The sequence below is a fragment of the Echiichthys vipera genome (assembly GCF_963691815.1).
Source record: "Echiichthys vipera genome assembly, chromosome: X".
Taxonomy (NCBI): domain Eukaryota; kingdom Metazoa; phylum Chordata; class Actinopteri; order Perciformes; family Trachinidae; genus Echiichthys; species Echiichthys vipera.
Window position 1 is genome coordinate 24,644,076 of NC_139825.1, and position 16,507 is coordinate 24,660,582.

Genomic DNA, 16,507 nt, shown 5'->3' on the forward strand with positions numbered 1-16,507 from the left:
GCGTAGTCTTTTATTGCTTGTGCTTATTTGTGGAAATCCTTTAAGCATTTTCAACCTATGTTATCCTGTTTGACCATTTTGTTTATTATTATTATTATTACTCATACTTCTTCCGTACGCTTTCAGCCGCCTCTAGCTGTTGCATACTTTCAGCTACAAAAACCATTCAACTATCAAAATGTCAACCTTTTTTCTGCCTTTCATACTTTTTCAAATATTCAGCTTTTTCATATTGTTTTATAATTAAAAGTCTATGGAGATCAGCTTTAAATCCTCTACAACATGCTCCTCTTTGAAAAGCATCATATTCCACATACTTCCACCTACAGACATCATTCCAATTTTAAAACATTTACAAACCTTCAGCTACTCATGAATTACTTTTCATTCTGGTATCTTTGACAGGTTTTAAATGATCGCTGTTTAAATATGATGAACTCAAAATTCTTTTGAGTTTTCAATGGTTGTGTATTGGACGGAAGGTTCAGCCACCGAGCATGAGTCTCAACAGTCAGAGTGAAGAGCAACAGAAGGAAAATATCTCTTATGAGCTTCTCTGCAGAGAACTGTCCAGACACGGAAAAGTGTTAAAAAAATCATGTCTAGATGTAAATCTCAAGTGTTGAAACACGTAGCGTCTCACCACAGACAACTGTATATGATACTGAAAAATCGAAACGAGGAGATGAACCTCTGTTTCATTGTTAAAGTAGATGATTATGTGATTTTGCTACCTCATCGGGCATGAAATGTTTCGGTTGTGGAGAGGAGGGACACACGGGGAAAATGCTCAAATGTGTGTTTTAATTAATTTATTGTTAAAATAGTTTTTAAAAATTAAACGAATAGATGTTTTATTTTTACAAAAAAAACACACATTGAGAAAGGCAATGAACTGAAACCATGCAATCATTTTGTACTTAAAATTAGGTTTTAGACCGAAACCATATAGAGCCACATCCAGCATCCCAGCATGCTCTGAGGCGGCTGATCTCTGCCCATGGCCTGGTGGATGTGTAGGAGGATGCACGCAGATTGCCGACAGTACACATGGTCCCACCTTAGAGAGTGCAGGATCTCCTCAGCCAGATTAGATTGTTTTTGTTGTTTTAAGCATCACTTTAATATTTATAAATCATACACAATTACACCAGCTGTTTTTACTGATCATTCTTTGGTTTTATGTAATGTTTTTATTAGAAATGTAAAGCCTAAAAGCGCTTACTGGCATTTTAACTTGGCTTTGACTTTTGATAAAAAGTTTAGAGAGGCACTTATTTATTTCTTGGATGTTTTTAGACAGAGAAAGGATGATTTTAGCAGTCTTAGGCAGTCTTGGGACCATGGTAAGATTGAAATCAAACAGCACACGCTCAACGTCACCAGAGACATCACTAGGTGTATGAAAGACTTGGAGATAGATATAGTGGAACTTGAGAATTTAAGTGAATCCACAGGAGATCGAGGACATATTAAAGTCCTTAAAGCCAAAAAGCTAGCTTTAGCTGACCTGCTGGAAAGTAAAGCACAGGGCGCACTGGTCAGGTCCCGGTTTCAGGCCATCGAAGAGATGGATGTTCCCTCAAGCCCTTCAGCCTGGAGTGGAAGAATGGGCAAGAGCGAGTAATCCACACATTGCTTTCAGACACCGGGCAGGAGATTGTGGAGCCAGGCTAGATCCAAAGGTGTGCGGTGGAGTTTTATACCTCCCTCTACACAAATGAATATGAGGAGCAGGACACTCTACTGGAGGAGTTCACTGGTGGACTGCCTCAGGTCTCTGAGGAAACCAACACCTGTCTTGAGGGGCAGCTGCAGATGCAGGAGCTACATGCTGCCCTGCATGTTATTCAGCTTTTTAAATATTCTTTTCAAATATTCAGCTTTTTTATACTTTTGCACATATTCAGCTGTTTTAATATTCTTTTCAAATATAAAACTTTTTAAATATTCTTTTCAAATATTAAGCTTTTTTATACTTTTGCAAACATTAAGCTTTTTTTCAGTGTAGCTTCAGCATGTAAGCATTTCCACACATTTCCCGCAGGAAATGCATTTTCTAGTTCTGCCTTTTCTCCTTCTTCCGCCTAAAACTTTGATTCGATTCAGGTCCGACAGCGTTGCCAACACATGCGCAAAACATATACCAAAACATGTGTAATGATCGGGAATGATGTGCTATTATCAAAGATTTGCCAAGCCGTTTTCACAAAAATCGTAAATAACAGTGCCAAATTTCCACCTACGCAACAATGGGAAATCGTTGCGAACAAAGCTCAAAACCACCCCTCTTTTGGGCCACACCGATTCGTCATACTTTACTGCAGCAAAAGGATTAAAACTTCTTTGGGCTGGATGGGCATTTTGATATCAAGCACGGTTCTCATGAAATCATAGTTTCAGTTTTGTTAAATTTTCCGGCCGTTTAAGATTTTATAAAGGTTGTGTATGTGGTTGAATGTTCAGAGCTAGAGAGCGTGACATCACAGCTAAAGTGTGGAGGAGCTGAAAAATATTCTGAAGAAAATCTCCCACAACTTTCACTCTTCTTACACCAGTATAAGTTAAAACATAGGGAAATGTGTGCTGGTCGCAGACATGTTACTATGGGATTAAACAGGCGTACACATTTGACCCTATGAGCCTCCAAGCGACCAAAGTGCCCACCAGTTGCCCATTGGCTGGAATACAAACTGATACAAGAAAGTGTCTGGTTTACAGCAGACATCCAGGTTTTTAACCTGCTCTGGTTCTCACATATTTGACCCCACAAATAATCATATTTAATTAAAAGATGTTGTTTGAGAGGTGTAATCTCCATTAAATGAACTTTCTGACCTGTCAACATAAGTTGCTGTCTACCTGTCACCATGGAAACCAGGGCGGCGACAGGGAACTTTGATTGATGGAGACAGTGACACAATGACTGAACAGTTGCTGGGAAAACAGAGGAAAGGACAAATCTAATTTGACATTTCCAATAGATCTCTGATTGGCCCTTTATATTGGCGACTTTATATTGTATCAGGCTGATGTAAACATCAAAGTCAGTATCATCAGTAAAGTCTCCTGTCGTTCACAGTAAAATAGGTTTTTCGATACAACTTTTGGATTTTGAGCCAAGAGAGTATTGTTGATGATGCCTAACTGCCACAAATGCGATACCATCCTGCGTCCTGATAGATTTCTTAACTTTAAGTCCATTACAGGGGGTGTCCGATCCTGCTCCTGCATGTTTGATCAAGCTTCAGCTGCTTGATCACGAGCACTTAGCATTGGGATGTACACCAAGTATCAGAAAGGTTAAAAGTCAAGCCCACAGTTAAAATGTCTTGCGGAATTATATAGTCTCTATTTATTATGGCATATGAAAGTTTTTGGGCTGTGCTGAACATTCAAGAAGATGCATGTCAAAAATCTTGTTACAAATGTTTGTTACCGCACTGATGACTTGAGTTGACTAAAGCTCATAATACATTTAGTTCAATGAGACCTACCCATGTAAAAACACCTCCCTAGTACTACTAGATGTCAAAAGCTCAACAGAGAACCTTTAAATGAACTTCTTCAGTTAATGTTTGTCAATTTATCCCTATTGGACGATGTTATAATAACTCTAGGTATCCCACAATGTTTCCACTACATCTGGGGCAATATGCAATTTGCCGCTTTGTGCTCCACCACAAATATCTTTGCTCGATCAGCCATCATAAAAATCTATCACAAAAAATACATTTCCGCATAGCCAGTTGGAGTGTAGTGTATTCTCAAAAAAGCTGTGGTTATCCAATATATGATCTCATGGATACCTGACAGAACAGCTATTGTGTCCTTTTAAAAAAAAACATGTTTTGTTTGGATATTACAAACAAGTGTGGCTCTCATTTTCCAACCTAAAGAGTAGATGACCATCTCACAGAAAAGTTGCCGGTGTGAAGGGAAGCCAGAAAGCATAAAATCCCTTCTGTAATTTCAAAATACAGTGCATTGCACTATATCAAATTGCTTACTCTGCTTTCACACAATGAAATTACATACTTCTTTCTCACCCTCAAACTATTGTTCATACCAAGTGATGAAAGCTGATTTCAGATACACTTTCAATGTTATGTCATTGTGAGATAGTGTCATTTAATGTTTTCATGCATTCATTTTTTGTGAACCTAAAGGGGTTAATATGGTTGCTATTAGTTAAGTTCCAAGAGTACTAGTGTGTCATATGATTCCTCCCTACCTTGCACCTACTTTCCTAAGCAGCTACTCAAATTGTCCTCAAATTGTCTTTTTGTTTCTTTGTTTTATTTTGGTAAGTAGTAACAGGAGAAAATGCTGAAGATAACCTACTGTAATAATTAGTTGTAAGCTATGTATATTTGCAGCCAAGGGAAATTAAAAGATTGTTCATGTTTAGCAGAGGTGAATATAGACATAAAACCATTCTCCAAGCCAAAAAGTAATGCAAAATCTAAAGAAAAAGTCAACTCACTCTTGAGCTCTCGCTTTGTAGAGGACAAAGAAACTGCAAGTACAGAACATGCAGTTTACAAAGGTCATCATACAAAGAATCATATCTTCTGAAACAGAACTTGTTTTGTATTGTTTTTTGTTACCAGATCATCTTGGTGTGAATTATATAAATGTACATCTTTACATGCACACAATGTTAATGTATCTTTGATAAATGGTGAGTCTTGAGCGAAGCCTTGACTGATACCAAAACCTGACATTTACTATTGATTTATTAGAGAAGAGTATGCACCTAATTCACATCCCACAGGCTTGCAACAGAAAATGTCCGTATCTGTTTTTCTTAAGGTTTTTGTGTTTTAGGATGGATTTTTTTTCATGGTGAATAGAATACATTAATGCCAAAAATTGTGTTAGAACTAAACTAATCAGTTGTGCAACAAAATTAGGTCCCTAAGTCTGAATTATCAAACATATTATAATGTTTTAAATAAGTAAAATCAATTAGCATATCTTTGAAGATAATAATTTATACTCAGTTCAACAGTTTAATTCCCCTCCTCAGCATAAAGAAAACTACAATTCATTATTATAAGTCTCAGAACCATGCATACATTATCGGATGATAAATAGCCACTGACCTTTGAAGTTAAAGTATTTTGCATCCATGGTAAACTGCAACTAAATTAAATTAAACTGAATCAAATAAAACTGGGGACATAATGATATTATAATGCACTGAATATTTGCTGATGAATTGAGATTAAATTAGATCACACAAAATAAAATCCATAAAATAAAAAAAATCCAGTTTTTGAACCTTGTGTTTGTCCACACTATTAGTGTATGCAGTGTAACATAAGTTTGCTTTTTTTAAGGCAGATTGTCATTAGAAATAAATCTTGTGTCAGAGCACCATACCGTAAGATGCACTTCAAATGTGTGCACATTTAAAGTACAGTGTGCACGTGTCTCTCCCTAAGAGTAGGACATACCTCATCACTTTCACTGCCGATAAAGTCATCCTCAGGCTGGGCCTCATACCGTCTCCCACTTTTCGTCTGAACAAGATCATCTCCCATCTCCATCTTCTCCTGTTCACCCTGGCCTTGCCCTGGTTTGGGTGAGTGTGGCTGGGATGAGAAAGTGAACACCTCCTCTTGCAGAGTGAGCTGGGGCTCGGACTCCTCATTATTCTCCCAGCTGCTCCAGACCTGCAGGTCACAAGACAAACCTGGACAGATCGAGTTGGAGAGAGACTCTGCTGGTGGGGGAGCAGCTCCTGAACTTTCCTTGGCAGGAGTGCAGCTACACTCATCTAAATAAAAGATTACAGAACAAAAACAAAAACAAGACTTTGAAACATACACTGTTGCACATGAATTTTATAAAATAAATGAGGCCTTGAGTGTTTAATACATGAATAAGTTTTTCAGAATACAGAGTAGGGAATAGTGATAGGAATCTAATTACATTGAACAAATTATATATTTTTTTCATCATGTGACTAATACAATTCTAATTTAATTTGATTATATGCACATGCAAATTCATAATAACAATATGCAGAATTGTAATAAATTCCACTGCTTCCCAAAAGAAAGCATTCATTTTTACCCTTCTGACATTTCTGTAGGTTTTGTTAATAGCCTTGCTTTTCTAATACCTTAATGAGAATATAACAATATAAACAACATAATCAGCAGTGAGAACAGCCTTTACTGCAAAGTTGTCACTAGTTAAATGACAGCTCTGTCCAAACATACTTTACAATTACATTTTCCAAGCAAATATCGCTTCCATTCTGCTTGAATCTTTTGAATTTTTCCACTTTTGTTGAAGTAGAAAGGGAAAACCTCACTGCAGTGTTACATTATGTTCCTGAATATATGGGTACAACCTTTTTAAACCTGTAATGAAAGATGCATCCATTCATGTGTGCTTGCAAGACACACTGGATCCTTAAACCCCATGACAGGCCTGAGATCAAAGAAAGAGGCACCTCTATCTGAATGAGTGAGCACATTTGAACCTCTCGACAGTATAATCACTTTCTCTAATTGCCCACTGTGTGGCAAACCCTGGGCTCAGGAGATGTCCCTCTGACTTTTATTTAATGTGCCACATTACCATTAATGAACTAACTACTTTCCGTCTGTGGGCAGGGCTGCAACAAAGGAGCTTACTGCTGTGGAGAAACATCCATAAATGAGCTTTCAGAGCATGTGCACTCATTTTGCGAGGACAATGCTGTGTGTGTGTGTGTGTGTGTGTGTGTGTGTGAGTGTGTGTGTGTGTGTGTGTGTGTGTGTGTGTGTGTCTGTGTGTGTGTGTGTGTGTGTGTGTGTGTGTGTGTGTGTGTGTGTGTGTGTGTGTGTGTGTGTGTACAAAAAAAATCTCTAAATGGCCTTGACGTGGGCTATGCAAAATTTAAAAAGGGGGAACAAAAGCGATGATGTTTGCAGCACAGAATGAGGCTCATTAAAATGCATGCAGTATTTTTGAAGTAGAAGTAGGTATTTCTCTCAAGTATTAAGGACATACTTGGTAAAATCTGAACATGCAAAGAATACACCAATATCACTCAATATGCATAGTATTCTATTTTGTCCCATGTCTTGCTGTCTCTTTTTTACCCATCACTCCATCTGAAAGTGCATGTCTCCATGTTGCTTCTCCCTGCCTATTCACAGCAGATATGAGTCTCACCTGCTGTTAGGTGCTTTGTCTTTTCTGGTAGAGTCAGAGGTTGTTGCCTGCCTTCTTGCCTACTGGGTGGAGGAGTGCAATTCTCCCTGATTTTACTTCTCTTTCTGTGCCTACCAGGTACATCATCTGGAGACGCTGTAAACCAGAATGTAACACTTATACCATATTAAACCACGGCACAATCACCAAACCATACTGTGTATTGCAACATAGAGAACATAAGATGCAGTGCACTCAGCTTACCAGATGATGCTACTCTCTCTCTTCCAGCACTGTAGACCCGTAGCTTTTTAGATCCCTGCTTGTCAAACACTCTGTCTTTTGGGGGGTGGGGCCGTAAAAGTGTCCCTACAGTACATATAGTACTTTGCACATTAGAAAAGCTTTATAAGACAAAACAGTCAAACAACAATGTTATTATATCTTGCCAGAAGCATATATGTGAACTGATTATGCACTGTGAACATCCCTATTAATGAAGGCATTTCAGCAACTGATTTTCTTACATTAATTTAGTGTAGAAAGAATACATCCAGCTACATTATGTTGAGCTTTAATTAATTTTATTTGTGTGTTTTTGCATTCAGTCATGCTCAGTCATGCTCAAAGAATGTATTTACTTACGATAAATGCTATACTCGGTCAGAGCTGTGCTCTTGTTTTGTTGGTTCATATGTAATGATTTTACTGACGCACAAAAATAATCAAGTACATTCTTAAGCCCAGGAAGATTTATAATGAGAGGAATAGAGTGCACTTTTAGCAGTGCACTTTAAGTCACTTGCATTGGTGCACATGATATTCACAAGAAGTGATTTTTCATCTATGAAGATTCTCAGTCACACAGGGCATAAGATATTTAGAGATACTAAGTCAAAGACAACTAGACTCACTCTATCAAGTTTCTAGCTCCTTGTTCTCTAAATGAAATGGTAAAGTCAGTGTCACTGAATTTACCATTTATGTAGTTAAAATTAGCAAATGACATTTTCACTTTCATGTCACCTGATCAGTTGATGACATTTCACTGCATACCAACAAAATCATACCAACACTGCTTCCCCTTGATTTACTTTGTTGGCAAATGAGAAAAAGTGTTATTCGTGCTTTGTACTCGAAACAACGTTTGGAGGCATTATAAATTAATGAGGATTTGGGAAGTGGTGATATTGGTATTTCCATAATAAACAATTAATTGCTGAGCACTTGTGCAACATTGTGAGCATAGCTAGTACGCAATGCTCTTTCTAAATAATGTTTTCTAGCTATGGGACTCGACTGTTATTCTCTGAAAAACTTGTCAGCTATATTTCTGTCCAGGGTTCAACTACTTTTTAGTTTTAGTTTTTAGTTAATTTCACATTTTCTTATTCCTATCAGTCACTTAGTATTTATACTGGTCCAACAACTCATTCCTAGGCAAACTGTTGTACACACCTTACACACGCCTCCCTGTCAGCTCCCTTTCTGGCTCTATTACCCCTCGCTGACTGCTTACCTATTATTGACCATGCTTTTGAAAAATGAGGAAGTAATCTGTCTTTTGCGATAACTGATCCACCTCTGCATCCTGCTCCTGGGTCCACATTACAACATTACGACTATAAATATAACAATTTTCTTTCTTACGGTCTTCTTTCCCATTATCTGCTTCCATGTTAACAGCTTCTTATTGGGGTCCAGGAAGAGTACCAGTTTCCATAATTAGACAGATAACTTGGAAGATGATTGGTATGGCATGCACATGCAACAGAAACAAGAATTTGGACCCATGTATGTGCAGTGCATTTTACAAAAAAGTGATTTGATAATGTAATGGCTGGATGACCCGGGTATGTATATGTGCAGGAATCATGCAGATGAGATAAAACATTATGAAGTCTTATTCCAATCTACCCTCAAGAAGAATGTGGGGAGGTTCTCCGTGTGATAAAGTCTCACTCAGTTTGGCAATGCTCTCACTTTCTGCAATAATTTTTTGCTTCATTCTACTGGATGGGGATACCTGCAGGGAACAGCAAAAGAAGAAAACAAGTTCAAAGACAACATGTTCTATTTTGTACTTATGGTAATGTTTGACAAAAAGGGATATATGAGAGAAAGAGTACACTTCTATCCATTCCGTCTGAGGCTGCACTGCTTTTTCTTCCAGTTTGAGGGGGTGGCCCTGATACCCTGGGGCTTGAGGCTCTGTGTAAATCACTCTGGTGCCTGGGACGTTGATAACTGGTTGATCTGACAGTGGTAGACTGATCAGGAACTGCAAAAGAAGTTGACCATTATTTCTCTTTGTTGTTTGGTCAAGATTTTCTTTAAGGACTTTTCTTACAACGTATGCAATGTTTGTGTTATCACCTTTTACCAAGATATTTAAATCTCTCATAATTTCCAGAGAAAATAAGTGTAAGTGTATGCAGCCTTACTCTGTCTGTAGTATGGTTGGATGATTGGATGAAATTGGCATAGTACATCGTTGGTTGTAGTTTTTCAGGGAAATTTTTTGGGCCATTCTTATCGTTTCATTTAGCTAATTTAATTGAAGACAGCTTCCCATTAGGTAGAATGGAAAAACAGCATTTAGAGCCGTTATCTTCCCCTGTGAATTAACTGATTTTGACCAAATATTACTGAAGTTGCAATTAACATTACAATCCTCTACGCTGAAGTTGCTAAACAAAATTTACAATGTGTTATGGGCTTCATGATCAAAAAAAGTTTTTGTATCACATCTACACTCCAGTCTACATTCGCACATGCCCCGCAGCGATTTCCTTAGTCTGCTGTAAGTCATGTTAGTGATAAAATAATCACTTCCCTAGGTTATGCTTCAGATTTACAAAAGTCACATCTCTTATATAGATGAAATTGCAGGGTTAAAGCCAGTTCAGTGTGAAGGCCTCAATTCAGCAATTTAAAGATCAGCGCGAAGACGCCTCCACACTGGCCACAAAGTCTTTTCAAAGTTTTTTTTTTTTTTGTTTACTGTGAATAGAAAACTTTTAAAACAGGAACTTTTCTACTTTAAATTAGAGCCTATACTGATTACAACATGCAGTTTATGGTTTAAGTTTAATGGCTAAATATAAATTAGAGTCTACTGCTGAAATGATTGAGCTGGTGCTTTTCTTTAATCTTTTAATCTGCTCCATATCATCCTGTAAAAATGATGGGCTGCCAAAGGAGTCGTGATAGGGCCACAACCTGCTGCCAGGGCTCATTAGGACCATCTCCACTGATGCTAACGGAAAAACACACTTTCTGTCTGATCTTCATCAGAGCAGAGAACAGACACTTTCATTCGACAAAACACACCGAAACATCAAACTGATACAGACAGAGCTAAGTTAGAAGAAAAAGAGGAAGTCACAGTCCTTGATGCAGCAGACCCAGGTGATGTAGGTTTGGTGTTAATTTCAGAGTACTTCAAATATGCAGAAGCCCATAAATGAATGTGGTAACAATAAGGAATATAATTTGATATATGATAGTTGATATACCACAATATATTTTGGGCGTTGGTTTTGATCTACGAAAAATCATTGACCTTGAATTAACAGAATTACTTTGTTGTATGAAGATAATCACAGCTTGTTACTGCATGCAATAGAAACTGCTGTAGCTTATGGTTAACAGTTTCTGACAGGTTGGGTACTGAAGCAACAATATTCACCAAGCAACTTCGTCACAGTTAAATTGGATGCCTACTTTAATAGCAATCGTTTTAATTATGATTAGGAATGTTATGCTAATAATGCAGATGCTAATTATGAAAAGCTATTCCTTGTGTGTGGTTTTCTCTCTTCTATGGGCATTGCCGGTTGACTCAACATGACTTAGACAGCTGTCAGAACAAATAAATAAGCACTGATAAAAAAGGCCACAGAGGCAGGGGAACTGGATTACTGGTGCATGTCGTTTTATATGAGGACATAATTGCAGCTCTCTGAGTACAGGTGAGGTGCAAATTAACACAAAAGTGAGAACCACAGGTATTTCACACAAGGAAAATAAATCAATTATTATCTTTTTGTGGAAAACCATTTGTTTTACTGGTAGACAATTGCTGAAATAATAAATATAGTGGGGTAAAAAGTATTTTCTTCCAAAAAGTAGTTGAGTGTAAATATATAGTAGCATAAAATGTAAATACCCAAATTGTATTCAAGCATAGTGTTTAATTTGTAAATCAGGTGGTGCTAAAACACAGAGAGGCTGCTGATCCAGCAAGAAAGTATGCACATAATGCATCAAAACCACATTGCCTTGCACAGACAACACCTAGTTGCTGCTGTGCTGAAGCTAAACAAGAATGACATAACAAACAACACTTTGAGCAAGGCATTGATACAAATTATTGCATCTTCTGGCATAACAATAAAGCCCAGTAAACAGAACATGCCCACACCAATGGGAATTATAATTGATCATACAGTATTTCACTGCACAATGTGGCCCACAACTGTTGGGTGTACAGTAATATGCCAAAATATTGACTGACTGACTGGTTTGAAGAAATTCAACTAATTTGATTGTCTTTTTGAGATTTTACCAGTTTTCTCCTTGTTGCTGAGAATATCCTAATTCAAATTGCAGTAACATTTGCTTACAAGCACAAAACCAACGCTTCGGGCATCACTACGTGACCTCAGTGTTTTACATTGTGAAAATTCATAGTGTTCATTTTCCGACAGGATTCGCCATGAAATAAGCTCTGAGTATTAGAGCTTGAGTAAATGTACAGTTTTTACATACTCTCTACCATTGTGTATTGATCAATTCACAATACTGTGATTTGCTCTTACCTACCACAGTCAGAGCTCAACAGTCCAGTCCTCATATTTGCCTTCCGCAAATTCTCCATGTTCAACACCTGAATGGCATGGTTTACATCTGATGGGAACTGGCAACTGCGAGGGATCAAGTCCATTAGACCAGATCCACTGAGAAACATATCTAGATAATAAAATAGAACAATCTCAGATTTAAACTAATCATAGAATAAACCAAATAACACTATGACTTTCAGTACCATCATACAACAAATACTTTGATCAACAGAAATATACAAATGACAAGCAGTCTTTGATGGCAAGCAGTGTAGATGTGCACTAATAAGCCATCACTGAGTGCAGTTGCTGGCTCTGCTGAGCCATTTTAGAGTTAATCAAAAACTACCACTCATCTCTCAGCCAGCTTACACAAAACAACCAACTGTTTCTCTCTCCATACAATTTCATATAAACTCTACTCAAAATGAAGACTACTGAGTTACTTCGCTTAAATCACCATTCATGAAGATGACTTTAAGGGACACATATAAGTGAGTCTTTTTAAATCATATAGAAGGTTAAGGTGCTGTATAAATACTGTGAAAGTATCAAAACGCTTAATCAACAGAGAAATGCAAAAAGCCTGTATTCATAAATTGAGCCGTTAGGACTTCTGTACGGTTGTGATTTTACAATTATACTATATAGGTATAAAGTGCGGCTGCAGTGCTGTTTCAGTCATGCATGCAATGCTGCAATGACAGTGAAGAGACTCAGAGCGCAGTCCTGGAAGACCCGTAAAAACGCTGACCAAGAGCACACTGTTTTGTTTTGTTTTTCGGGAGGGCGGCTTAAAGAGACAGATGCTAAAAAAGAGCATTTCAAACAGAGGTTGAATACAGGACTATTCAGACAGACAGTATGAGAAGTGTGGTTTTTGAACATTAAGTATGAAACTAAAGATAATAATATGGGACCTTAAAAAGGTAAGCTGATAAAGCTCTTTTTTTACATTATTATTACCATTACCTGACATTCCTGTAGGCTCTGTTTTCATGGTGAAGATTCTGCGGACTTTACAGGTAGCAAACACAGTGATGCCATCCAGTGTCAAAAAACCCTTGAACAGTTCACCGGTGAATGATACAAGGTCGATGCACAAAGTAGACCACTGAGACAACAGAAACAATATGATTTTGTCGTTAAAAGGATCTCTTACACATGCAGCTCAATACATACAAAAAGATAGGAAAACAAATCTAAAAATACTAAAAAAAAGGATGAGTTAGATACTCACAATACTGTGTTTTAATCCTACAAAAGGTATTTTTGCATGCAAATGTGTGGTAAACAACTCTTTATGTACTGTCGATACGTGAAGTCTCCTTTTCAGGTGCTCTAAATCAGTTATCCTGTGAAAAACAGACAACAAAACATAAATTATCACAAGCATCAATGGAAGAAGTCCTAGCCAGAGAGAGTCACAATCTTCATTGGTCTGTAAGGTAAGCTCTTAAAGGTAATTTCACTATTATCTAGTGCTGTGAAATCAGCTGTCATGACACACTCTAATGGAAGAAGAGATATTTACCGGGGTTCTTCAACGTATGTTGTGTGTGAGTAAAAAAGTAGGTAAGTAACTTTTTTAGTGAAAATTTATTTCAACTTCACACATCTCCTTCGCAAAATCTAAAGAGAGCCATATACAGAATACCGTAAACAGTACCACAGCCAGAGTCTGACAAATTGAATTTTATCATGAAATGAATTCACACATAAGGGGTTTTGAGCACAAACAAAAAGACTCCAACTACAACTTAGACTTCTGTAGAGTCTTGATTGCATAATACATTGTGTTGTATTGATCATAAGAACATTATAAACCCACAGTGGCATTCTTCTTTCTATCAATAAAAATCCACATATTGCATTATGTTTTACAAATCTGGCCTATTCTTTTGTAAATAAACTTGAAGAATTCATTGTGGCTGGTATGATAAAAGCCTTCTTTGTAGCAAGTTAACAATATATTTATCATAAATGATGCAGTACATTACTTCATTGCTATTCGAACTAGATGCAAACATGCTGCCTTTTGATATTTTTTCAATGGTCACTGTGATCCAATGATCATTTTCGATATTTCACTGAATATATAACAATATTAATTATTCTTGTATATAACAAGGTGCTAATTTACTCTACCATATTGAGGTGCACCATAAGTAATAAAAGTCCTTGATCGACCAAAGAGTAAAACATTTATGGAGACCTGGAATAGCAAACACTCACAAATGTTGTTCAAGGTGAGTTACCATTAAGTATAAAAAAGAATAAAAAGAAACATTGAGCTTGCTGTACTTACACAAGCTCAATGGAAAAATCTTTGTACTGGGGAATATTCACTTGAAGCACCAAGAATCTTTGCAGAAGTCCAACTAAGAAAAGGTGAAGAAGTGAATTGCCATTAACATGAGAGCAACATTACAAAATGTAATTTATAAATGGCTGCAAATGTGGTTACTTACGAGAGAGTTTCCCATTCTCTGGCATCTGCATCTTTACTGTCTGGCTGCTTCCCTCCAGACAGTAAACAAACCCTTTGACTTCTTTATTGTACTCCTAAGGAAAGAAATAATACAGACCTTGCTCAGTCTTGCTAAGTTATGGTGAACAGTGCTGTTGAGAGCAGACTCCACATGTTTTGGGTGGGCATATATGAGGTTTGAAATGGAAAGGATATATAAGCCTATATGAAAATCTATTATGAAAAAAGAACGAATGAAACTTGTATCAAGTTCTTGGCATTGACATTAAAATGATCACAAAGAGTTACGCTTGTTCTCTGATAATGCAATTTACTGATTACATAGGTTTCCTCATTTTGATCACAGATCTCTCAAACAAATTGTAAAGTGTGCTGGCATCCAACATTTTCAAGTGGTAATCTTTACAGTCCATCTGATTTAAGAGGTTAAATGATGACAGCCATGGGAACTTGTACAATATAGAACAATTGGGATTACAGCTTAAAGTTCAATTATTGATGCACTGTGCTTCATCTAGGGGTTTAAACTAAGCCCTGTGGTAATCATTCAGACCTTGTTAACGGCATCATGTTTATTGGACTGAATTAGATTGTTTTTGTTGTTGTCTAACCAGGCCGGTGCCAGTTTGACTAAAGGACATGAGGCCAGTTCAATTCAATTCAATACAATTCAAGCTCCAATTCAAGGGCACATAGGGAAGTTATATGAAACAGAGACAACAAAACAGAGCAAACAACTGTACAGACTGAAATGATGCCAGCATCAGTGCAAAATATAATACATATAGCCAAGTGTTAGGGGCATTGTGGAAATATATACAGCGGTTGTTACAATTTAAGTTACATAATACAAATCGATTATTTCATCACCATAAGAAGGGGCTAAAAGGTAAACTAGCAGCTTTGAAAACTCACCTTACGTATGGATGACGGACCTCCACACAGTTTCCATTTTGCTACAGGGTCTTGTCCTTGTCCAGTGAAGATCTCAACAACAGCTCCACCCTGCGAGAAACAGCCTTCAAGATTTAGCCTGCAGGTCATGTTATGTTACACCAAACTAAAGCTCATATTAGACAGGTCAAAGTTTAAATCAAACTAACGTTACCTGATAATTATTCCTGAACATTTTACGTCACGTTAACGGTTGGGAAATAATATCGATGTGCGTGTTAGCCTACTACGGTATCTACTATACAGTCTATGGTTACTTACTAATTATGGTTTACCCAGGCCAGATAAAATATTGTTTTACTATTAGTTACATAACCCCAAAGCGTTTGAAGCGTTAACGTTACACTAAAAAGCCAAACCAAGCCATACAATATCGACGCAGTTGTAGGACATACAATTAGCTAGCTAAGTTAGCTAACAAGGAAATTGCAATGAGCTAACACAGGATGTCTCCATGGTTACCTGACGCTACTGTAGCCAGCAGCAACCAATGTCCTCTCAAAGGGGAAATACAGTTTTCATTTCACAGTTATTCAGTTGACACAGTGGGGAAGTGTTATACAATATCATATATTGTTTGTGACTTTTTTTTTCATTTACCAAGTGCTGAATGTATATTTGAAATCAATTTGAGAAAAAAATGAAATTGGGGGATTATTTCAGTATTCTATTTTTGTGGATGAAAAATGTTGCCAGAAATAGAAATACATTACAACAGATCGTTTTGTGTTTTGCAGTATTATACTATATGTAACATTGTCTCTGGAGATAGAAGCTTGAAATTATGAGATATTTTGTTTTATCCATTTGTGGATGTCAAGCCAAAATGTCTGTTTAACCCTAGATGAGAAAAATATATGGTCTGCGGTCTCAATATCACTTTCAATTAATCAAATCAGTAATTGGAGGGAAATAACATTGAATATTCGCACATAACTGTTTAACTGCAAGCCTATCGACATTAGTCTACTTTGTGCCATAGTAATGCTGCTCTAACTTGCATGGGGCTTATTGCAGCACCATGAGTTTCAGTAGGCCTGCCGTGATTTATTTCTATTTG

At 37.2% G+C, this 16,507-nt stretch overlaps 1 protein-coding gene across 1 annotated transcript in view; it reads right to left on the minus strand.

Moving 5' to 3' along the window:
- cfap20dc (CFAP20 domain containing) overlaps nt 1-15,622 on the minus strand; it is a gene marked incomplete at its 5' end in the record, with an annotated part of 58,833 nt that extends 43,211 nt beyond the window's left edge. Inside the window, 9 exons of the mRNA XM_083939557.1 lie at nt 5,463-5,785; nt 7,420-7,524; nt 11,983-12,129; nt 12,969-13,116; nt 13,243-13,357; nt 14,311-14,383; nt 14,474-14,567; nt 15,409-15,498; nt 15,602-15,622. Of these exons, the coding sequence (XP_083795683.1) occupies nt 5,463-5,785; nt 7,420-7,524; nt 11,983-12,129; nt 12,969-13,116; nt 13,243-13,357; nt 14,311-14,383; nt 14,474-14,567; nt 15,409-15,498; nt 15,602-15,622 (1,116 nt within the window). The remainder of the gene's footprint in view (nt 1-5,462; nt 5,786-7,419; nt 7,525-11,982; nt 12,130-12,968; nt 13,117-13,242; nt 13,358-14,310; nt 14,384-14,473; nt 14,568-15,408; nt 15,499-15,601) is intronic.
- Between the last annotated feature and the right edge of the window lie 885 nt (nt 15,623-16,507).